General features: G+C 50.9%; 9 protein-coding genes across 9 annotated transcripts; 4 read left to right on the top strand and 5 right to left on the bottom strand.

The window, feature by feature from the left end:
• Positions 1-179: 179 nt before the first annotated feature.
• PHATRDRAFT_bd1647 (predicted protein) lies at positions 180-2435 on the bottom strand (the record flags this gene model as incomplete). The annotated part of the gene is made up of 1 exon (XM_002176277.1): positions 180-2435. The coding sequence occupies exon 1, from the start codon at positions 2295-2297 to the stop codon at positions 180-182; it is 2118 nt and encodes a 705-aa protein (XP_002176313.1). The 5' UTR covers positions 2298-2435.
• Positions 2436-2815: 380 nt separating this feature from the next.
• PHATRDRAFT_bd1648 (predicted protein) lies at positions 2816-5181 on the top strand. Its single transcript, XM_002176254.1, has 2 exons — positions 2816-3834; positions 3969-5181. The coding sequence occupies exons 1-2, from the start codon at positions 2935-2937 to the stop codon at positions 5007-5009; spliced, it is 1941 nt and encodes a 646-aa protein (XP_002176290.1). The 5' UTR covers positions 2816-2934; the 3' UTR covers positions 5010-5181.
• Positions 5182-7253: 2072 nt separating this feature from the next.
• On the top strand, positions 7254-7421 carry PHATRDRAFT_bd270 (predicted protein; the record flags this gene model as incomplete). The annotated part of the gene is made up of 1 exon (XM_002176255.1): positions 7254-7421. A coding segment is annotated over one exon (168 nt), but the record flags the coding sequence as incomplete, so codon positions are not given.
• An 18-nt stretch (positions 7422-7439) lies between these two features.
• Positions 7440-8911, bottom strand: PHATRDRAFT_bd1649 (predicted protein). Its single transcript, XM_002176278.1, has 2 exons — positions 8276-8911; positions 7440-8198 (listed from the first exon to the last, which is right to left on the bottom strand). The coding sequence occupies exons 1-2, from the start codon at positions 8838-8840 to the stop codon at positions 7615-7617; spliced, it is 1149 nt and encodes a 382-aa protein (XP_002176314.1). The 5' UTR covers positions 8841-8911; the 3' UTR covers positions 7440-7614.
• A 1322-nt stretch (positions 8912-10233) lies between these two features.
• PHATRDRAFT_bd1311 (predicted protein) lies at positions 10234-10917 on the bottom strand (the record flags this gene model as incomplete). The annotated part of the gene is made up of 1 exon (XM_002176279.1): positions 10234-10917. One exon carries the CDS (start codon positions 10915-10917, stop codon positions 10234-10236), a length of 684 nt encoding a protein of 227 aa, XP_002176315.1.
• A 474-nt stretch (positions 10918-11391) lies between these two features.
• On the bottom strand, positions 11392-12819 carry PHATRDRAFT_bd1650 (predicted protein). The gene is made up of 2 exons (XM_002176280.1): positions 12227-12819; positions 11392-12109 (listed from the first exon to the last, which is right to left on the bottom strand). Exons 1-2 carry the CDS (start codon positions 12736-12738, stop codon positions 11485-11487), a joined length of 1137 nt encoding a protein of 378 aa, XP_002176316.1. The 5' UTR covers positions 12739-12819; the 3' UTR covers positions 11392-11484.
• A 2814-nt stretch (positions 12820-15633) lies between these two features.
• On the top strand, positions 15634-17041 carry PHATRDRAFT_bd1313 (predicted protein; the record flags this gene model as incomplete). The annotated part of the gene is made up of 5 exons (XM_002176256.1): positions 15634-15817; positions 16006-16224; positions 16394-16519; positions 16568-16920; positions 16994-17041. The coding sequence occupies 5 exons, from the start codon at positions 15634-15636 to the stop codon at positions 17039-17041; spliced, it is 930 nt and encodes a 309-aa protein (XP_002176292.1).
• Positions 17042-17253: 212 nt separating this feature from the next.
• PHATRDRAFT_bd192 (predicted protein) lies at positions 17254-17838 on the top strand (the record flags this gene model as incomplete). The annotated part of the gene is made up of 2 exons (XM_002176257.1): positions 17254-17486; positions 17553-17838. Coding segments are annotated over 2 exons (519 nt in total), but the record flags the coding sequence as incomplete, so codon positions are not given.
• A 176-nt stretch (positions 17839-18014) lies between these two features.
• Positions 18015-19907, bottom strand: PHATRDRAFT_bd1652 (predicted protein). Its single transcript, XM_002176281.1, has one exon. It carries the CDS (start codon positions 19775-19777, stop codon positions 18185-18187), a length of 1593 nt encoding a protein of 530 aa, XP_002176317.1. The 5' UTR covers positions 19778-19907; the 3' UTR covers positions 18015-18184.
• Positions 19908-22995: the final 3088 nt, after the last annotated feature.

Genomic DNA, 22995 nt, shown 5'->3' on the forward strand with positions numbered 1-22995 from the left:
GTATTATGCGGTGCCCGTGGTGCTCGACAAAGTAGCAAAAGTCGCGCCATTTCGAAACTGCGGGGTAATGGGACGCCATTCCAGGTACAACAAAAGGTTTCGACCGGGACGTATAGAGGGACACTAAGTGGTCGTTGGACACAGTGTAGTCCAAAGATTCTACGGGGTATTGAATTGCTTTAGAGAGTCCTTTCGTGTGCAACAAAGCCGTCAATACTGATAGCCGATAGGTCCGGCACTCGGCACTCCAACGCCGGAGGGTACGGTGCCGAGGCCATTTCTGCCGCGTGCGTTTCCACGTAACCAAAAAATTCGGCTAATCGATCGTCCTTGCGAGACAATCCCAGGACCATGCCTTTATCGAGTACGCGCATAGCGTGCAGAAAGTAACAAACATGGGTCAAGCCAACTGTAGCTGCCAGGACGGCGCACCAGTACGCCTCGCGGTAGTTCGTGTTTGGCCACGCCGAGTTTGTTTGGAGTAAGGAAAACAAACAGTCTTCCAATTCAGTTCCCACGATACGGCACATGCAGTAATCGCGGTCGCCCAAGGCTACGACACATTGGCGTAACAGGTTTGGCAAGGGTGTATCGTCCGGCAACGAGATGGAACGAGCCGTTTGTATCACAAAGGCGGATACCAAGGCCGAGATTGAAAGGGGAATAGAACCAAACGTGGAATGGTTGGCGGCTGAATCTAAACGCTCCAAGCGTCGTTGGAGGGCAACCTCTCCATTGCTTGGTTGATTGTATTCCTCATCCGCATCTTTTTCGTCATCTTCGTCATCATCCGAGGTCCCGAACAGCTCATCCGGGTCTACTTTATTGGTTTCTGTGGAAGGATGATGCGTTTCGCCCGCCTTTTCACACTGACATTTGGGACATTCACAGACAAAGCCGTAGTTTTCCAATGCCTCTTGTCGTTCCGCCCACGGTACGTTGGCGTCAATGTACGAAATGGTCAATTCCTCTCCGGCTTGAATGTCCCGGAGGGCCACACAGTAGGCGACCAGCGGATGCAGGGCTCCCCAACCGGTGCGTTTGTAGAGAACAATAACGTTCGGGTCACAGGAATGGTTCATTTTGCAGGTTGTCGCGTACATGGCTGTCCCGTCCAGTGGTGGGAATATGTAATCCAGGTCGTCTCCGGTCGTATCCCGCTCTTCCAAGGATTGGTCGGCCTGGTCACGGACCGCTCCGTCTTCGTCGAGAAAGAGTCCCGCCAAAAAGGTGGCAATTTCGTCGACTGAATAATCCCACTCGCCATCGTCCGACGGTATCGACGAGTGGGATCCGGTGGTGTCGTGGACCTTTTCTACACTGTCGTGGTCGTCATGGTCATCATCAGTGTCGTCATCACTGTTTGAGTCGTTTCCAATGAACCCGGCTTGTACCAGACACTGTACAATATCGTCGTGACAGTCTCGACGGACTCGGTCACGAAAGATATCCCGCGCGAGGACGTGACGTTGGCGAATGCCCATGGCGTTTTGTTCGCAGGCGCCGATTCGTCGGGCCACGTCGAGTGCCGTCAGTGGCGGGATGGGCGTCTCGGCCAAGGCCGCGTTCAAACACCCGGCCGCGTCATCGCAAAGGCGACGGAGGGTGACGGCGTCATTGGTAAAGTTCCCGGGCTGCTCCGACGCGGAAATCACGTCCCACCAGGGTGTCATGCAAAAGTCGAGGTAGCGCGACGATGCGGTAGGATTGGTGGTAGTAGTAGTAGTAGTACGGGATTGTACGGGTACGGATTCCGTCGTGTCGGGTAGTGTCCGAGTGCGCGTGACGTCCAGATGCTGTGCGACCCACCAGGTGGCCACCAAGAGTAGAATTTCGTTGGTTTGAACCGCCAAGGTTTTGAATTGCACCAGGGGATGATCCGGTGCGCAGTGTCCGGTACAGAGATACCGATGATGAGCCGCCCAGACATCTCGTTCGCAGTCTGCGGAGCAGTACACGAATCCACAATTTCGTCGACACGGAACGGTCCGGTATTCTTCGGAATGGTCGTCGTCGTCGTCATCGTCCAGTGTAGAAGACGCGGACGACGGCGTGGGACTCCGCGACCAGCGGTGTTGGAGTGCACGGACGGGTCCTCCGAGAAAGGCGTGACACGCCGCACAGGTCCAAGCGTCCGGTCGGTTTTCGAGAGATGGTAGTGCGAGTAAGGGGCGTTCGATCCAAAGCAAACGCCCCCGGGGTTGTGCTTTCGTCGCCACGAGGTGACGACCCCGCGTCGGTGACTCCGCCCGCACGTGACTGTGGCGGGAGGCCGTACCATCCCACGGTACCGGCATCACGGAGGTTGTGTGCTGTATGCTGGGGGGTTACGAACTGTCGTGACCGTGTGACTCGGATACAGTCTCTGGTCGAGAGTGACTACCTTTTCGTCGTTGGTTTCGTCGCCGGATGCCCGGAACAATTAGTGTTCGTACCTAGCTTCCTTTATTGGATTTATTGGATGGATTATTCGATGGATTATTCGATGGATTATTCGATGGATCGATGTTGGATCGATTGATTTGTGACAGGAACGGAAGGGATGGAACGGGAACCGGTCAGGCGAATATAGGGTTGGGGTTGCAGCAAGAACACTCCGTTCCGTTCCTTGACACTGTGACTGGTAGTTGTCGGTGCTCGTCCTCCGCCCGTAGGGGTCCACCGCGCAACCAACACCGTTCCCTTTTCACACTGAACGAACCGACTGACTGACAGACTAGTGGGCTGGACGGATCGGACAGGTTCGTCTTGACATGGCTGGAAATGGATGGTATCCAGTTACCGGTAGTAGTTACCTAACGCGCATCGTCAACTCTCATTGACTGTTGATTGATTGCTTACAGTTATTCCATCTCCTCCCTGCAAGTACGTCTCTTCCTATCGACGCATTCCTACTCATACACACAGTCCCACCACTTTTTGTTACCCGTCGTCATGCCATTGGGTCGATACGGAGTCGTCCTCCTCGCGGCGGCGGCGTCGTCGCACTGGGGCGAGACGTCGGCCTGGGCCCCGTTCGTATCCCACCGGACACGTCCCCACCGCATCACCACTCCCCGTCTCATGTCCACATCTCCCTCGAATGCCGTCAAGCGTTTGCCGGATTCGGCCGTCGAACTCGCCATTCCCGTCCCGGCGGCGGCCACGCAGGCCGCCTACGACAAGGTTTGTCGGGAACTCGCCCGGACGGTGCAGATTCCCGGATTCCGCAAGGGATCCCGGATTCCTCCGCCCGTACTGGAACAAGCCTTGGCCGCCAAGGGGGGACGCAACGCGCTCAAGACGCAAGCGATTAACGAACTCGTCGGGACGCTCGTGGAACCCGCGCTCAAGGACGCCAACCTACAACCCATTGGACAACCCACCTTGCTCGTGCCCGCCGAAGAACTGGCCAACGACTTTGAAGCCGGCAAGAGTGTCACTTTGACGGTCCGGTGCGATGTATGGCCGGATGTGGAATGGAAACGGGATCCGGACCGGGCGGACGATCCCGACGCCAAACCCTATTTGGGTTTGACCGGATCCTACCGCCGCAAACCATTCAATCAGCCGAAACTCGATTTGGCGCTGAACGATTTGCGGGAGCGCTACGCAACCCTCGTACCCATCACCGACGCCGAGTATCGGTTGCAAATGGGTGACGCCTGTACGGTCAATATGGTCGGTTACCTCGCCACTCCCCAAGGCGACAAGGGAGAACCCTTGCCCAACGCCGCCTCGGGAGACCGCGTCGAAGTCATTCTCGGTACGGGACGATACATGGAAGGACTCGTCGAAGGATTAGTCGGAGCCAAAGTAGGCGAAACCAAAGCCGTGCAAGTTAACTTTCCCGAGGTAAACGATCGAGACACAAAACCAAACAACGAGGAAAAGAAAAACACATTCCTCGTCCGTTGCAACGTATGGGACAGATGACAAACTCACACACTTTGTCTTGCTTTTGTTCTCGTTACGGCAATGCCTGACAGAAACTCCGCGACAAGTCTCTGGCGGGCAAACGGGCTATTTTCGATGTGGAAGTATTGGAAGCGTCCGAACGACAGGTCCCCGAAGTCACGGACGAATTCGCCGTCCAAGTCAAGGCAGGGTTAACCGCGGACACCCTCCTGGCCGAGCTCCGTAAGGCCATTGACGCCGAAGACGCCAAAGAATTCACTCCCGCCCGGAACAAGGCCCTCGGACAAGCCTTGGCCGACGTCATGGACATGCAAGTTCCGGATACCCTCGTTTCCAACCAAGCTCGCGAAAAATTCGCCGTCATGATGTCCGAAATGCGCGACAGTGGCGTTTCGGACGAAGAAATCAAACGACAGATCAATCCGGAAAACTTTGCCAAGTACAAGGAAATTGTCAAGGACGATATTATCAAAGATTTCAAAGTGTCCATTGCGGCCGACGAAATTGGACGTTTGGAAAACGTGCAGGTTCCGGACTACCAGGTGGAAGAGCAGATGGAAGCGATTCGCAAGGACGCGGCCGAGTCCAAACAAGAATTGGACGAAAACATGATTCGCGGAAAGGTTGAGGCTACGCTGCAGCGTCAAGCTGTCTTTGATTGGCTGGCCGAAAGGTCCCAACTGCAAGTAGAATTCGAAGACGATTACTTCGACGAAGCCTTGATGGAGAAGCTGGCCAAGGAATCGTTGGAACGTGAGGAACAGATTGCGGCCGGAAAAGCTGCAACCCCCGAATCAGGTAAGCTCGAGCCCGTGGGTGTAGAGGCTCCCGCTGCCGTGGATGCTGCTGTGGAAGAAAACGTAGTCCCTGTTCCGGCGGAGACCGAACCGGAACCCAAGGCGGAGAAAAAGGAAGACGAAACCGTCGTGGAAACAACGGCTCCGGAGCCAGTCCCGGAGGAAGAACAAAAAGATCCGGTAGTCGCCGAAACGACGGAAGACGAAGAGGCCAAAAAGGAGAGATACGCCAGCATGACTCTGGAAGACCGGGCGTTTGCCATTTTACAAGACATTGGACTTGCGGGAGGCGACGAGACCACTACGAAGAAGTAATATGCTAACACAGTCTCTTGTCCTTTGCAAATTATGCCTTTTCCAACCACTCTACTTGCCGACCTACCTACCTGTATTTAAAGCAGCTTCCGGTTAGTGCGGCACCAATACCAGCAATCGCTATTGACATGGATAAATGGCCTTGTGGAACTGTAGGATTTCTTTTCCTGTCAAAGTAGGCTATGTCCAGTAGGTAGTGAATGATAGAAATTTGCAGTGGGTAGTTTGCATAGTTCGAATTCATTGTGTACGGATCAATTGACTGACAGTAACAATAAATTTAAAATTCGATTCATGGACGGTTCGTAGCATCCCTCGGTTTACCGTACGTTTTACAAAACCGGTTTCGGTGCACGGGACACATTCCTTTTGGAAGATGTGTCACATCAACAACACGGAAAGGCGAAATTTCGTCTCCAGCGTTTTTGAGTTCTTGATCAACCGTGTTCATGTCTACAGATGGAGCAAGTCGAGTGGGAGACGACTACTTTGTCGAAACGCCCTCGTACCGAAAGTCGAAGCCTCCAATACACCATTGATGTCTTGACCGATGGATCCGAGTACACCGGCGACGGGACGCTTTTCCTTTCCGTCTGGAAACCAAACTCTACCGCCAATCTTCTGGATAGAGAATATTATTCCGCGGGCTTGCCTTTGGCACGCTATGCCATTGCGGGCCTCGGTGACGCCACCAGTCGGCTGGCTACCGATCAGCGTTTCAAGCTTTCTACGGTTCGTGCCGTGCTGTCGGTCTCGGAGAAATCCCTGTGGGGGCTGCCCTTTCTACAGATTGCCCTCCACGACGCTGGTGTAAGCAAGCTTTCTGTCATTTCCACCGTAAGCGAACGAGTCGAGAATATTACAAAATTGCTGGAATCCCGGCGCCCATACCCAACCGTACGGCTTTGTCAAATTCCGGATTTGGTGGAGACCCAAACACAAGACTACAAACCTTCTTGGTGGCAAGTCTACGAGGATGAATTTGTTCGAGTACACGTCCGTCGGTATGATGCAACACATTCTATTTACGTGGTTAATCTGCTCCTGGATGGCGATGGCTGCGACTGCTTGCTGATATCATCCCCAGGCAGTGATCCCACCCGAATAGATACCTGGATATCACATTTGCCAGTCTGTACCAATGATTTGACAACAACTTTGAAACTCCGATACAAAATCGCTATTCAGCCGAAACGTCTAGCGAGGGAGGGCTGGTACTACACTCAGCCATGCAATGATACAGTGGATCCAAATCTGCTGGTACGTGCCCAGGAACAGGGTCGTGCCTGGCACGACAGACAGGCATCAAACTTTCCCTGGAATCTGAATCAGCGACCCTCCACGGCGGACAGTCCCTATCACTTGCGCACAGGATACACCCTTTTGTTACCGAAGTGTGATACCGAAGCGCAAGTGATAAACCGTGTGGCAGGGACAGCACAGCTAGATCGTGTCGCAAAACACGATTCCTGGCCAAATTTTGTACGGAATGTCTTGGAACATCATGAGGTACAATCATCCGATGACAACGAAATTTGCCTGATCGATTCAGATGAAGAAGCTGAGTCCAAGCGACCATCACAAAAGCTTTGTGAGCTACTCGTGTTGGGTACAGGCTGTGCCTCCCCGTCACCTTTCCGTGGCTCTTCAGGTTACGCCCTTCTGTTCCCTCAAAATGTTACTGTGTTGTTCGAGGCTGGAGAAGGCGTGGTCACACAATGGCACAGGTACGCAGACGACCGCAATCTTTCTTCAATTCAAATCATCTGGATATCGCACGCTCATTGGGATCACTACGGCGGGCTTGCTCCTTTGCTACGCGCGATTCGGGACGAATTGGAAATGCTTCCGAAACATATGAATCTTTCGGTGAGCAGGAAGCCGGAGAAACGATTGAGGCCGACTTCGTCTGTACCATGGGTTCTTGCTCCGCGGAAAGTTCTCAAATACCTACATTTGGCATTCGATAACCCGACCTGCTTCTTCAATGGCGTACCGCAAAATAACACGCTTCAGGTGTCCAAGGTCTTTCAGAATTTGGAGCTTCCCAGAACAGGCAACCGACTTGTGGCGTTCTGGGAAAACGTACCAGTAGAACATTCCTGCGGAGACGCCTACGGCTTCGTTGCTGGTTTCCATGCTCCTAGCAGGTTGCCTTTCACATTTTGCTTCAGCGGTGATACACGTCCATGCCTTCGTCTGCTTCAAACTTGTCGACGAGCGACGCCAACAATTGATTTTCTGTTACACGAGGCGACCTTTTCGGAGAAGGAAAAGCAGATGTGCATCGCAAAGAAGCATACAACCGTGGATGAAGCAATGAAAGTTCAAAGGGACGTCCGCGCGACACGCCTATTGCTGACGCACTTTTCGCAGCGATATGATATGCCTCCGGACGTTGATCAGGCGTCTTTGGAGCGAACAGGGTTTGCTCTAGATGGACTTAAAGTTTCTTTATTCTAAGCGATCACCGAAATTGTTATTTCTGTGAAAATTTCAACAATAAATTGACGAAGCCAAGCTTGGCAGTTGTGATTAGTTTTCATAAATGTTCAATAGGAATGAATGCTTAGTTTGGTGAGCGCACACGGGGTTCTTTGACGGCTCACGCCATGGAGCCATCCTGGCTGGATAGAGTCACGCTACCTCGCTTGATCTTACGGTATAGAAAGTAGGAGTATGCACCAAATAGTAAAGTGGTCAAAGCAAACAACCAGGCAAACGCGTTGCCCGTTCCACTTCGTCTTCCCGTTGTGATCGCTAGCGACGCACTTTCAAGACGGGGAAGGATATTGTCGATAAATTCACAGCCACTAGTATCGGGAGATTGAGACCCACTCATTGCTGATTCACATTTAGCGGCGCTTTGGTAGACTTCCTGGCAGAGTTCGCTCGGCTGGTCGCTGTTGTTGTTGTTGTTGTTATTATTGTTGTTGTTGTTGTTTTGCTGATCCTTGCAAGAAATGCATCCCGAAACCACAATGGATTCTTTGGAAAACGGAAGGGTCGCACCAGAGTTCATGTTAGCATAGACATTTGTATTGGCCCTGCTGGAGCACTGATCATCGTAAAAGACACCGAGGTAAATGGATTTGCTATCCTTGGAGGAGCAGTAGGGTCCAACGTAGTAGTTGTTGTACGTATACTGACCGTTGTTACTGTTGTCGTTTCCATTCTGGTTCCCCAGCTCTACAAAAGCGGCGAGGAACGAGGTTAGAGCACCATTACAGATCACAGGTGTGAGCAATGCGCTTGCGACTACTTACGACGGCACTCCAGGTATTCCTGGATTTCGAAGACATCTTGTCCTTCGTATTGATCGCACTCGGTGGCACCCGCGGCCGAGTAGCAACTGCTTTCATCGTCGTTGTTACAGTTTTCCCGGATCTGTTCGCAATTGTATTCCGTTTCGGTCAACTTGGCCTCGGTGTAGGCGTCCACAAAGTCCACCATGTTGACGACGTATTCGCCGCCGCCCGAGCACGACGAACAGGAACCAGATGGGCAAAGAGCGAAGCGCACCAAATTCTGAGTATAAACGATGCTTTGTCCACCGTTCCCGTCCTTCTGGTCATTACCTTCTTTCTGTCCGTTACCTTGCGTGTTCACCTGCACTAAACTGCTACATCCCAAGTATTTGATGGAGTAGTTGGCAATGAACGTGGTATCGCGACTGTTTTGTTCGAGGTGACGCGACGGTTCTACGACGGTGGCCCTTTTGAGGAGAGAAGAACCCAGCTTGGAATCAGCGGGAATGTCCCCCGAAGGAACAAAGCTTGAGGCCGAAACCAAAGAGCAGAAAAGAGCGAACGCGCCGACACGGAACATCATGGTGGGTTTGGACAACCAGTTTCCCAATGGGCGAAGTATGGGCTTTTCAAGTGACTGTGAGCGTTTACACGGCCTTCTGATATTATGAGCGGAGGCGCACGGGAGTGCTTCTTCTTACATTATTTTCAATTCGGTCTCGATTTATTTCAATTAATTAGAAATCAGGAGCGAAATTTTGGCGGGGAAAGTGATATATCATTGAAATATTTTGTACGTGACCTTGGAAGAATTATCTGGTCTGGAAAGATTATTTAGTCCAATCGATCCGTTGAAATGATAAGCTTCGAAAAGAGATACGGCCCCGGGCAGTTGCGAGGCACGCGCCTAGTTCATGGAATCTTCGCCAAGTCGCATCTTTGGGAGCTCAACGGAAAGGTGTGGATTTTACCTAGTGTCATGACGCGGCATGCGGCTTCGTAGACACGACACGAAACCCTCCGTGTGTTCGTTTGTCCCCTCACAATTCTACCCTATTATAGAAGCAGCGGTCTGGACTCCTAACGAAAAGTGAGGCAAACTGCTACGGACTCTTCAACTCGATTGTTATTGTGCTTAGCGTGTACAGAGCAGTAGTCGAGCTAAAGCTGAACCCGATCCGCCGATGCTGACAAACGAAAGCACCTTACTGACACTGAATCAAATGCTGTCCATCCTCACGATCACTTGCGTCGAAGGAAACGCTACAAAAGATAGTACGAAATGATAGTCGGTTCCAATTGCTAGTTTCTCGGCTCTCGCTCCCGTTGCTTTCCGCGGCTGAACTATGTAATTTCCCCCCGGAACCCAGCCTTCGGCATTGCAGTTTCACAAACGCACCTAAGGCAGAGACACACAAAAAGGGTGTCGGCGTTAGAACGATTTTTTCAACAATTTGCGGGGGCTGTCTTGTTCCGGCGGTGGTGCCGATGTCTTCGCCAGCCGGACCGGGGACAACTGTGGAATTTTCTTTGGCCTCTGGACCGAATCGGACATGTCTGAAGGTCCATATGGATAATACGCATACGTCGGATACGGAACCGGATACGAAAAAGTTGGATACTAGCTCGCGCAGAGAGTAGGAAAACAAAGTGAGAAAGCCAATCACCGCAAACACAACCCACGAGTACGCGTCATCCGCCACCGCGTACCGATCCGTAAGCGGAGAATGGTGCCAATCCCCAAGGGCTGGGGACGTAGCCGTACGGCGCCATGGCTGGATAGGTGTGTAATGGTAGTAGTGTAGAGGGGAATGCGGCGCTAGTAGTGTTTTTCAATTCTTCCATGGGAGGCATGCTATAAAAGCTAACAACGACAAAATTCCAAATTGTGAGCGTACACGATACATACACAAACACATTCACACCCGTACACACGCGTTTTTGCGAATTGCTAGACATTCTCGAGCCAACAACGACTAGGGCAGTTGTGGTCGATAAACGTACTCGGGAAAGCGTTCTAGTTGTAGGGCAGCCTTGGCTTTCCCCTTGACCGTAACCCGCTTCAAAGCGGCCGCCAATCCCGGTCGACCCCGAAGAAAGTGTTCGTGATAGTATCCGCCGTGATCTGGTCCGTGTGGGATTCGCTGAAAGCCGTATAGATTGAGTTGTCGTTGAAAGCTGGTTAGTTTGGATTGTCGAAAGAACTGGGGCATGACTTCGGTAACGAACCGATGCGGTTGATGAATCGCAAAGGCACGTCCGTGCGGATAAAAGGACGCCACGTCTTGCAGCTTTTCCCTGGCGCAGTAGGCGAGCATTTTGTGAAGCTTTTCCGGAAACGCTGCGGCGACTCCGCCATGATTCTGCCGGTGCCGCCAATCGTTGAGCGATTGTGGGTCCGGCACACCCGAGAGATCCGGATAGGTGGAACCCAGAGTACTACTCGGTGGAACGGAAAGATGCATTGGTAGTAGCGCGGGCGGATGATACATCGAATAGGGAAACGCGTACGGCGCCAGCGGGACGGACCAAGCCTCGTCGGGTCCTGCCGTCGGACTTTCTGCCGGTAGAATTGGACTCTGGTGTTTCGGTTCGTGTGCCACATCCTTCGCTGCTACTGGCTGCTCGTCTTTGGACGATTCCGTCGGTGGGAACGTCATCAGGAAAGCGTGATGACAATGATCTCGACCTGCTCCTTCGCCGACGCCGCTGTCGTTGCCTCCCTTTCCATGGTGCGGGGTTCGGCCGGAGCGTCCGACAAGACCATGGACGGGCAATTTGCCGTTATCTGCCGAGTAGATCGAAACCGTCAGAATACCCTACGAATTGGTAGGGTTGTTCAACAACGGTCCCGTTCGATTAATTCGTGGGGGTCCGTCAGTCCTGCATACCTCCTGGATAGGAAGGGTACTTTCCGAAAAAACGAACAATTCAACAGATTTCTGCCAGAGAATTGCGGTTTGTGCAGTTACCAAAAATACTTATCGGGACAGTCGGTGTTCGCATTTGCAACCCCGAAACGGCCGAATTCGCATTTGTTACATTTCCGGGTACGACAAATCGAAGACTCTACCGGTCTCTGCCGAAAGCGAGCACCCCAGTTTGGTCAACGGCAACACGCTAGCGAAAACTATCGACCATGGTAAAAGAGTGTTTTTACAGTAAATATAGTTTAATGGAGGAAGGGGGTGCGAGTGTACAACAGCGGCAGTAACGAGGTGTATGAGTTAGTCCTCAAGTAGTCGTTCCAGCATCATACCCAACTGGCAGTCGTCTTGTAAAGAATCCAGGTAGGCCTCGTTCCCTTCGTTGGACGGATCCCAATCATGGACAAAGTCGTCGAGGCTGTCACTAGCAATGGCTTCGTTCAAGAAGAGTTCCTCCACGGCTTCGTCGAGGACTCGGTCCGCGTCGTCGGCTTGCGGCAAGCACAAAGGCGCAAACGCACCGCGGGGCTCGAACGATTGAACCGCGTGCGAAATGTTTTGCGGCACAGCGGCATAGTTCGTCGCAAACATATCAAAAGAGGGCATTGTCGTTGGTTGGGTAGGGAGAGACGACACACTTTCGCGACTTCCCGAATCAAAGGAACTTTCTTCGTCACTCGTGTTCGCGGGGGTCACGGCTACCGGAGGCATGGTGTAAAAGTCTGGTTCCTGGTCGGGGCTAGAAGCCGCCTTAAAGCGGGTTCCCTTGACCTTGGTGCGGATCATCTTTTGGCACAGAAACACCTTGTTACGCAGGAACAGCTCATGATAGTAGCCGCCGGAATCGTTGCCGCGGGTTAGACGGCAAAAACCGTAGAGATTCAGCTGGCGCTGAAAGGATGTAAGCTTGGTCTGACGAAAGTATCTGGAGGAAAAGTAGAACGAACGCACACGTGTGAGTCGATAGTCAAGCGTACTCGCATAATAAGCCAAAATGCAACCCGAACCGGTTTTCCCACGATGTGTATTCGTCTGGACTTACTTGGGCATAACGTGATCGACAAACTTTTTGGGTTCGTGAACGACAAAGCATCGTCCGTGGGGCTGCCACGAGATCACGTGCGCTAGTCCATCCGCCTCCACCTGATCAAGCACAGCGTGCAGCTTGAGCGGGAAGGCAACCGAGACACCGCCCCGTCGGCGTAGGCTGGCGTCCTCGGGCTGCTGTTCTTCCGCAGCGTGATCGTCCATATCATCCACGGTATCCATGGCGTGATCGTGATAATTGTGCTTGACGAAGTGGCGTTCATTCATTTTGGCCGTCTTGCCCGGTTTCTGAGGCTTGCGACGACGTTTGGGACGAGGCTTTTCCGTCACAATCGTTGTGGCGTAGTACTGAGGAGCTGCCGGAGACGGGGATGCCGGAGCGCTCACGGTGGCCGCGGCGTACGAACCCAACAGTCGCTGCGAAAGCATGCTGGGGCAAGCCCCGTACTGGCTCGGTGCCAGAGAGATTGGCTGCGGGCGACGGTGGGTAGTGTTGGTAACGCACATGGTCGTATCGGAAGGAAGTGGTGCTGCGAACTCAGGAAATGATAAATCAAGGATGCTTGGTTGAGAGTGGAAATGGACCCGAAGCGGGAGAGTGAGAAGAACGAGAAAAAACGACGCTTGCGGTGCCTCGGCACCGCCCGATGGGTTTCGAGTCGTTCCGTCCGGTGCTAGTGATGTTTGCGTAGAAATTGTACTGGGATGCACGGGGATTCCCAATGACTGATGGCGAGCTGAACCGGTTGTTCCTTCGAAGTTTGTTGTTTAACGGGTTGGGACAGGCGCTCGTCACGGCATCCACAGGGGATTTCTAAAACGTCATCCACGAAAGTAGAGATTTCTGAATATCGAACTTGTGCCATAAGACATCCGTCAGCAACTATCTGGAAAATCAGAAAGCCATATGGCCACTTAGCTATCATCGTCCTAGCGTACGATATTTTATACGGAGGGGACGATTTTGGATATACAGGATTTCGTACGCCAGATCCCAGCGACACCTGCCTTTGTTTCTGGAACAAAATCACTTCGTTTATGATACCGTACCAGCAGACACTAGGAAAAGCTGGTCCACGGTTCGGGAAGCTCTCCATGGGGTTGAAGTCTACCGGAGAAGTATCTGCACTCGCTATGATACGTTGGTGAGAGGGACATTTTCTCTGTAGCTGACACCAATACACTGGCACGTGTCTACAACCGGCTAGTATACAGCTGATTTAGGGTCCGCGATACATAATCCACCACGTTCAACAACAGAGTTGGCAAGGCCCAAAAACTGGTGAAGTCGTTGCCTTTGACAGAGTTCTTTCTCCTTTTTCATCGCGGGTTGGTTGCGCAAAGAAAAAGCAATGATTGGTAGACACAATTTGTATTGACTGTAGTGCCAATTCAGTGAATGGAGAGAATTTGTCTGTTCTCTTACCTTATTCTAATTATTTACTTGCTTGATAGCAGAATGTTTGTGAGAGAGCATTGATCTTCTAGTATATTTTGTTTGCCTCCCTCCTTGCTTTTGACTATTAGGTTTCTTCATGTTGCTTTGGTTTGGCAGTTTTTCCAGATTTTGCTTGTATTGCATTACGCACCAACCATTTTCGTAATTGAAAAAAGTGAAACGCAAAAAGTTGTGGAGAATGCCGGAATCGAACCGGCGACCTCGTGCATGCTAAGCACGCGCTCTACCAACTGAGCTAATCCCCCTCCACCTTTACTGGGCTTATGCTAAGTTATATAGATTGTATAACGGATCAAATTAACTCAGAACGTATACCTAATATTTTATACGTAGTTCGTTTGCCACAATTACAAGCAGTAAGTTTACAAAAGTTCAAAGTGTTTTGTTGGATTTACGCATCCCTATAGCTGCATCATTTGGTCAATAAAGTTCGAAGGGTGATCGGGATCGCAACATGGACAGCCAGCTCTTCGAATACCTGGGGCGTGCTCTCGCTCCACCAATCGCTGAAGTGTACTGCTATTGTCCCTGCTATTGTTCAACATCCGGTCGGCTGCCGCTTGTTGCCTTCGTTTACTGACGGAATTGACTGTCGATGGTGCAACTGCTGCTGTAAACTTTGTTGATATCTGCGGTATCGCGGCAAGTGGACCACTAGTTTTTGCTATACCGTTGGACTGGCTTTCTGGTTGCGGAGCAACGGTAGCGGAGTCGACTGGATCCATTTTCCTGCGTATTACCACATTTCCGGTGGTTCCAAATAGCGTTGCAGCTGAATTTGATGTTATTTGGTTGAATTGGTCGTTCCCGTTTCGCGTCTTCGACGAGGGTTGTACCGGTGCCGGCGCATAGTCTTGGCCAGGCTCAGGCGGAACACAGCCGTGGTCCATATAAAGTTGCAAGGATTCTTGCAAATATTGTGCCATGAGTTGCTTTCCCTCTATCGCATCTCCACCATTCTCGTCATCTCCAAAGAGTTGCGTGATCTGCCCCAGCATAACATCGCGAGCTTGTAGGTACATGCGCTCCATGGAGAAGAGGCCACCCGCAAAACTTGGCGGCAACGCTTCTAGTACATCTTGTTGCGTAACTTCCGCCATTGGTTTCAGAATTTTCGTTTTAAAAGACCCACCGTTGCTTTCGGGCAGACCGGGCAGCAGCTCGACGGACGATTTGGGAAAGACAACAATAATGGCCGTTTCCAAGGGAACGCATCCCGGTGCCTTGCAGGAGACTTGCATCACCATGACGTTGACACCCAAATCAAGGACATCCTCGCTCATCGTGGATTCGATGTGTTGGACGATGGCGCGTTTGTGCGCACGGAGCGTCAAGTTTTCGTTCGCGGAAAACATGGAGGACGGGGGTGCGAGTAATTGGGACGTTTGCGTTGCGCCAACGGGTCCGGTGCGTTTCCTCTTTCGTGGTTTCGAGAAGTGTGCAACGCCAATGCCAATACCTAAGGTGCGGTCAAACTACCGTGCGGTTATGACGGACCCGAACAAAGATGACTCTGACTGTTGTGCCGTCGATACTGTCTTTGCCGTGGCACAATTTACCGCCGATGGATCGTATTTCTTCTATTGTCGACAACCGACTTCGTGTTTACATTAGGGGAGCATTCTTGCTTTGTCTGTCATCCATCCATCCTCTTCATCTTGGATCAACAAAGGCTCGGGATTTCGGGTGCTGTCAATGTTGCAGCGAAAGCGGTTACCGCCGCGACAAAATACACCTATCATATCATTGAAAACGATAGATATCGCAGTGAGCCGGATTTCCATTAGATTCCGAGGCGCAACTGCAAGGAGAATTTGAAACACTTATGTAAATGTAAAGGAACGAGAACAGCTTGATTTCATGCCTCATTTTTGTACGGCACGAACGACCCATTCTCTACACCGTTATAGGAGTGTTTACTGTGACTTTTATTTGTATCCACCATGCAGTGCCTCGGGTTCTCCCCTCGGCTATTGGGTATGGCATTGCTGACTGTTACCTTGCTAGCGCAGGTAGACGTAAACGGTTTCGCTTTCCCTAATCATCTGCGACGGTCATCCCAACAAACAAGCATCACGGCGAAAAGTGGCAACGTAGCCAATATCCTTCTACTGCAACGTCAGAAGCGTACGTGCAGGGATCAATCCATGTTCAACATATCGACACGATCCACACTCCGCTACAGTAGTGTGCGGAGAAGCAAGGAGGACCTCGATGCATCCGGAACCGATCCCTTGACACTTGTAACGAGACAACTCTCCTGGATGCTTCGACGTCGTTTTCTCCAAAGATACCGTATACTCCGTCCGTTTCAGCAAAGAAGTCAGCGATCAAAGACCCTTTTTTCGTCAGCAAAAAGATTAATAGTCTGCGCAGTCCCAACGATAACCGCACTGGCTACCTTGTTGCTCATGACCAGCTTCACGGGACCCGCTGGGGCGACTGTCGGAGCCACTACGAAGAGAACGATCACCGCTTCCGCATCAGCAGCAGCGACATTAAACACTTTACCGGCGGTCCTATCGTCCCGCCAGGTACTTTGGGCTGCAGGCTTGGTCACATTGTCTGGCGGTGTTGGATTCGCGGCAAGAGGCTTACCCGATTTAGCGGCTAGTTTGTTGCAAGCCTGCCTGCGCTGTACGGTACAGCTCTACCTTGCCGGTGGGTTCTTGCTGACGCGAATCCTATCAACTCAACACCCAGCATTCGTTGTGGCGTGGATTGCGCTGACAGTTCTCGTGGGAACTTTTGAAGCGGCATCGCGGGTTGGCGACTACACCTATCGTGATGTGCGTCGTCACTTATGGATCGCCCTGGCCACGAGTGGAGGTATGACGCTGACTTTGACGGCAGTACTGCGGATTCTTGGTACTTTAGATCCGTGGTTTGCTCCACGCACTTGGATTCCCGTTTCCGGTATGCTGTTTGGAAACGTCCTTACAGCCGCCACTATTGCCGCGTCGTCCCTGACGAGTCAACTCGTCACGCAACAAAACGGTATTGAATGGCAATTGTGTCGTGGAGCGTCCGTTAAGGAAGCCTTGCAAGAGACGCGTCGAGTCGCTGCCACGAATGCGCTGACGCCTGTCCTCAACATGCTGTCCGTGGCTGGGGTCGTCCACGTTCCCGGTATGATGACGGGACAACTATTGGCTGGTCAAGCACCCTATCAAGCTGCCGCCTACCAAGTCGTCATTTTCTTTCTGATTGCTGCCACGGCGTCAACGACGGTCCAAATTTTGCTTCAGCTTGGACTCCAAACATTAGTGGACAACGAAAATGATCGATTACAACTTGCCACAGTCGAAAGGATTCCACAAAGGAATATGGGCAACCCATCCTCGAAAGTAATCAATTTGTTGAGAGATACTGCTTTTAGTGTGCGCAAGATGTTTGGTAAATACGTTCTCCGAACCGAAGATGCTCTAAGTAGTCCCACAAGCCCACCTCAGCGAAGATCCTTGATACTCGCCCCGGTGCTGGCCACGTGCTCCGCGAGCGGCAACAGCAACCCGCCGATCCTCCGTTTGATAAACACAACATGCCATCGTGCCAATATTGTTGTATCCTTAGACTTGCACAAAGGCGATCGGGTGGGTATACAGGGTTCGTCGGGTGTCGGAAAAAGTCAACTTTTGCGAACGATTGCCGGTTTGGAGCCAGTCGCGCGCAATACAGTGACATTGGAAGGAATTCAGGCATCTCACTTTGGTATGCCGAATTGGCGACGGCGTGTGGCGCTGGTGCCCCAAAACCGACTGCTTGTCACCTCTAGTAGCGCTAGCACGCCGCGGGAGTCATATCAAGAAGCGTTGCGATTTCGTTCGCAACGTCGTTATTTTGCCAACGCTACAACACCCAGTGTCGAGTGCGGCGTAAATGGTGATTTACACAAGGATCCGACTGAAATTGCGGCAGCCTGGGATTTGCCGTCGTCTTGTTTCGACCAGTCCTGGTCGACCCTTTCGGGTGGTGAAGCTCAGCGAGCAAGTTTGGCCATAACTCTTGCTTTGCAGCCCCAGGTACTCCTTCTAGACGAATGCACGAGTGCGTTGGATGCCGAAACCTGTGCAAAAGTTGAAAACACGTTGATGCGGTCGCAAATCCCAATCCTGTTGGTGTCCCACGCCCAAGCGCAATTGGATCGGTTTTGCAACCGTCACTTGGGCTTGGGATTTCGAGTGACCAAAGCCCACTCATCAACTGAACAAGCAAGCAAGCCAACGAACAGCTTTCGAAAATAGCGATCCATGCCTACTGCTTTCGTCTACGTACAACAAACAAAGAAAAGAAGATTCAAGCTAACAACGTAAGAATTTTTTTTGACTATGATGTATATTAGTATTTTGAATATTTGTAGCAACGCTGAGTATACAAGCCTCGCATTGAGGTCGCAACAGTGTTCAGACCAACGCATGGCTGAGAACTAATTGAGTAGGCTTGGACGAACCGCAATCCTCATCCTTGCGTATTGACAAGGGATTGTATAAGGACCTACTTTCCGAATAGGCCGCGACTAAAATCACCAAATTTGTATCCGTCCTTTTCTGATCGCCCCGCCTTCTTTTTGCCGTTGGCCATAATTGATCGCGAGATATTTCCAAATTTGTAGCCTTTCTTCTCTTGAATTGGTTCTTGCTGGTTGCTTGGTCTTGACGCCGCGTGGGTAGGATAGGACTGTCCATGGGTTGGTACAGATGGAGTTCTCGACTTTGTCGCGGTCGCCCCCTCATGAATACAAAAGTTGCTCTCCGCTTCTGGCTGCCCGGCAGTATTTGTCGAACTGGAAGATAGGTTGACGTCTGCTCGGTGGTCGTGCGTAATGAACACCTCGTGAAGGAGGGACTGGGCAGGAGGCGTAGAAATGGGCAATTGAGAAATACTTTCTTCAGAGACCGTCAAGTAGAGATGCTCGCTTTTTTGAAGGTCTAAAAAAATTGAATTCGGATCGGCGCTTAGACTTGGTTGCTGTTCTGCTACCATAAAGGCTGGCGGGACTGTCTGCTGAGAGGGTGAGGCAGGAAGATGCCCGCGGCTCAGCAGGGGGTCGAAAATGACTTGCGAATCATGAACATTCCGTTGTTCAATTGAAAAGGCTTGGCTGTTGCCAACGTCCACGACAGATGTTTTAATATTCCCGCCCGGCATAGATGTCCCTCGTTGATGCTCGGTGTTCCACGAAGCGCCAAAGAAGTCCTCGAACTGCACCGTCGTCTCACCATGGGTCAAACAAACCTTTCTCTCACCGCTCTGGACTGGTTCAGAACCTATACTGTCCAGAGCCGACTGTACTTGGATCGAGCTATTCGATGAAAGGGGTTGTTCATGTGTACATTGAAGCTCGCATAACGGTGTCTCAGGAGTTGGCCCGTAACTAGGTGCCGTGTCGTATTCTTCTCTAACCTTGTGGTACGATTCAACGCCTCCATATTTGTCACCAGTGGCTCCCTTGCAGAAGCCTCGTTCTTCCTTCTGTAGCTCGCAATATCTTTGACCGCCAGTAGTGATTTCGCACTGCGGTGTGTTCATGGCCAGTTCTTGCCCCCCAGAAGCTTGCGCAAGTTCCGGAGTCGCCGTATTTTCTGCTCCTCCGTCTTCATTCGATTGAAACGCTCTACCCCCAGCCAACCCCCCTAGATAGCTTCCGGCAAAAAAACCAAGAGGTCCTGCTATCACTGTTCCGACTGCCATGCCGATACCGGATCCTCCTGCTGCGCTAAGCCTTGACTTATTTCCTTCAGCGTAATTTTTAACCGACTGGGTGGCTCCGGTAGTAAAATCCCCTAATTTATACGAATCCGAAGAGCCCCTTCTTGATTCGGCACCCGATTTTGCCGCATGCGATATCGATCTTATCGATCCACGAGTGAAGTCTCCAAACTTGTATCTGTCGTGTTCAGTTCCATTTCGGGCCTTTTTACCAGACGAAATGGCACCTTTGACACTGTCAACGACTACCAAGCCAGCAATAGATCCCGTCGCGGATCCGGTCACAGATGTGCTGAGTGCCATCCTTCCGATATTTTTCGCAGTTGACTCGGTTAAATTTTCACCGAGAATCTCAACATTTCCAAAAAAGGAAGGCATCTCTCGTACGATGGCTTTGATTAGATGTTTCGCGAGCTCATCGGCTGTTGCCTCTGGCCCACAAATGAATTCCGGCAGGCGGATGTTAGTCCCTGACGACAGAATCTTCCCACGATAGCATACTCTCGAGCTGAACGAGCTAATTTTTGCATTTGGAAAGCGAGTAGGCCGACACTTGGAGTGTTTTGATTCCAAAACAGACGCCCATTCTATGGACGAAAATCCTGCTGTAATACTGGCAGGCCCTGGTCGAATGACAAGATTGTTCACTGTCTGCATTGAGCTTTCTACCACTCCTGTCATGTGTATTTTCTCAATTTCATAGAACTTGTTCTTGACCTTCTCTGATGAAATAACGAAAGAAACTTCCTTCTCTCCGTGCGGAGCCAACCGTGCCTGGACATCAGCTATGGTCGTGGTGTCTGATATGGTTGCTGCATTGCTGACGATGACCTGCCTAAGAAGAAAGTTAAGTGGAAATGGAATTACCAGTTCGACATCGCTTTCTACCGCATTGTCCTGCTCGCTTAGAACACACGCCACTGATTGAGCGCTGAAAGAGAGGCCACTATCTGAAAAAGCCAGATTCACATCTTTCACAGGAGAGCGCAGCACACAAAGTCCGACTGCACTAAATTTGTCAATGCTGCCCACCTCCATAGTTATAGCAGAGCTGTTCACACACTTGATGTTGCTCATCTCAGCAGTGGAACCGTCTGAGGTATTGGCGGCCGCTCGAGAGCATCGAACTGTTGTTCCATTCAAAAGTATATCGGTTGCGAGAACCTGAACTTGCTGGTCTCCCACCTTACAGTCAACTCGAAGTTCGGGAATGTCGATCATTAAAGAGGCCGACGATGTCCGATTCTTTGATACATTCCGCTCAGTTGTTGTACAAGAGAATGCTTCAATAAGCGGCATCAAAAATTGCTTTTGTGCTTGGGCGACTTCATATGATACCAAGTTGGCTCGTAGTGCATCATTTGCGATAAGTCTGTTGCTCCCGGATAGCATTTTAGCCGGCGGAACATGGCAGAAAACGTCCTCAAACAAGCTAGGACCAATGGATATGCCACCACAACTTAACTCATCAAGAACCAAATCTGAGGTCAGCACGATTACTGTGGGATTGATGGAGAGTTCCATCCAGCCCAGTTGGCCTTCACTGGCTTCCAATCGACACCAAAGCGACTTTGTGCTTTCCAGTCGCAGCTTGCCATCTTTCTCGGGAGAGGCCGATAATTCCATCGCTGTACCAGAAAGCTGAAAGAGCCGTCTTTTTTGTTTGGATGGAACACATATGTGGACACAATCGCTTCTGAATCTGATCTTATAAAGATAAGAAAAATCGGCGTCATTGCTCCCTGAACCGTTTTGTGTGGACTCAATTTCTAGATCCTCGGTTGGTAGTGAGAAGGGTTGACAGTCAAACTCAACTGACAAGGATGGGGCGTAAACATCAATCGTAGAGTCCACAAAGCAAACTTCCAAGTTTTCAATGGATTTCCTTAAGCCACCAATCGAAGCCGCACGTAGCTCTTCCAAGTGCCTTATTTTAAGACCGACGCGCGACTGAATCTGATCAAACATCATGGAAATGCCCTTTGCTTGTATCGCAAACTGTTGTTCCCCACCATGACACCTGGAAGATCCAATAAAGAGGGAGCAGTCTTTCTTCATGCAAACTTTTTTCATCGAAATGAAAAGCGGCTTGGGACCGACCACAAAAAATTCGATATCCGGTACAGAGAGCTTTACTGCCGGGCAATATACTTCCGCTCGCCCAATAGAGCCAACGGTTGTACTTGGAACATCACTTCCACCAACTGTCCACGCAAAAGCCACGAGTTTGTTTAAGAGATTCATTGACGCGATGCGAACAAAGATTGCCCCACTACAACCAAGGTCTTGAGCGTCAGACCTGAAAGATATCGCAGGAACGCAAATGTCTATTTCACCCATAGAACTTGGGCCCAGCGTCATACGCCCAAAGTTCAGTTTTGTAAACCTAGAGTCGGGAAACTGAAACGAAAGAGAGCTTAAAGATCCTTCGATCCAGTTGCCTTGTCTATCTCGAACAATCAATGAAGTAAGTCCATCAAGGGTTACAGACCAAGGAATAATAGGCTTTTGAAAATACGTAGTGTTGCTGTAAAGTTCGGCACCTCGATTCGTGGTCGCTTGCACGATGTTCTGAACAACGACCAGGGCTTTCAGCAACAGCGTAAACTCCATCTCCTCCCAAACAAAATTAGCAATGGGTGCCTGCGAATCATCCTTGTTCTCTGTTGTCTCAGCTGTCTCAGTTGCATCATAAAAATCATCTTTATCATGACCGCTTGACACTTTTCGGACCGTAAAGTTGGAACGTATTAGGTCGATGGACCAGGTGACGTCCGGAAAAAATGTCAAGAGTGGTACACTTTGGTTGATTGTGATCCCTTGTGCGCTGTATAGCTCGAACTGCGACCCATCCATGCGGTAACGAACAGCGCACCCGGGAAACTGGATCTTTGCATTGCTGGGTAGACATAACTCAATTACTGGAAAAGGCAACACAAATTGGGTCGATTCTCCAAGAGCTACTGGATGCGGCTTCTCCACCATGCGTGCATGTGAAACACAAACTGCATCTTCCTTTTGAAATTGATTCACCATGCCATCGACTAGAGTTTGTAAAATTTTGAGCTGACTCTCTTGTAGATGTATCGACCATCGATCTTTGTCTCCCAAAATAGATTCGCCTTTGACGACGAGTCCTCTCTTGAAATTCAGGAAGCGCCGACCCGACACGCGGGATGCAAGAGCAGCATAGCCAACTGGCTCCCAGAAGTCGTGTATGTGTCCGTCCGCTCCAACAAGGCAGGCTGACAAGGAACCTAAGGTGAGTCGTTGTGACAGCGGAGAAGAATCAGGGGCCTCTGCAAAAGAATCTCCTCGGCCCATGGATAAGAGTTGCAAAGACTGCGCTTGTAGTAAGAGCTTCTCCGCACTTCGTGCCGTTTCGACCGAGACCTCTATATCCGTCAGATTAAGAGTCAAATGGTCCAAAACTTGTAGAATATGACCTTCCATGTAGCCGAGTTTCTCCCCTCGTTTGGGATCTGAATCTTCCATCATGTCATCGCCGCTTGACATCCCAAACGATTTGGTGAGCTCCGGGGCCATAGCACAATGTAGTTTTGCATGTTCTTCGTAGGCTTGTTTCGTGAGGACGC

This window comes from Phaeodactylum tricornutum, genomic scaffold (assembly GCF_000150955.2).
Source record: "Phaeodactylum tricornutum CCAP 1055/1 PHATR_bd_31x35 genomic scaffold, whole genome shotgun sequence".
Classification (NCBI taxonomy): Eukaryota; Bacillariophyta; class Bacillariophyceae; order Surirellales; family Neidiaceae; genus Phaeodactylum; species Phaeodactylum tricornutum.

Excerpts from the sequence above, each read along its gene's own strand:
- PHATRDRAFT_bd1648 (XM_002176254.1), top strand. The coding sequence starts at position 2,935 with ATGCCATTGGGTCGATACGGAGTCGTCCTCCTCGCGGCGGCGGCGTCG. Across the intron at positions 3,835-3,968 it reads TGCAAGTTAACTTTCCCGAG|AAACTCCGCGACAAGTCTCT; the intron begins GTAAACGATCGA and ends AATGCCTGACAG.
- PHATRDRAFT_bd1649 (XM_002176278.1), bottom strand. The coding sequence starts at position 8,840 with ATGATGTTCCGTGTCGGCGCGTTCGCTCTTTTCTGCTCTTTGGTTTCG. Across the intron at positions 8,199-8,275 it reads GGAATACCTGGAGTGCCGTC|AGCTGGGGAACCAGAATGGA; the intron begins GTAAGTAGTCGC and ends CCGCTTTTGTAG.
- PHATRDRAFT_bd1650 (XM_002176280.1), bottom strand. The coding sequence starts at position 12,738 with ATGTGCGTTACCAACACTACCCACCGTCGCCCGCAGCCAATCTCTCTG. Across the intron at positions 12,110-12,226 it reads GTCGATCACGTTATGCCCAA|ATACTTTCGTCAGACCAAGC; the intron begins GTAAGTCCAGAC and ends CTTTTCCTCCAG.
- PHATRDRAFT_bd1652 (XM_002176281.1), bottom strand. The coding sequence starts at position 19,777 with ATGCCTTCCTTTTTTGGAAATGTTGAGATTCTCGGTGAAAATTTAACC.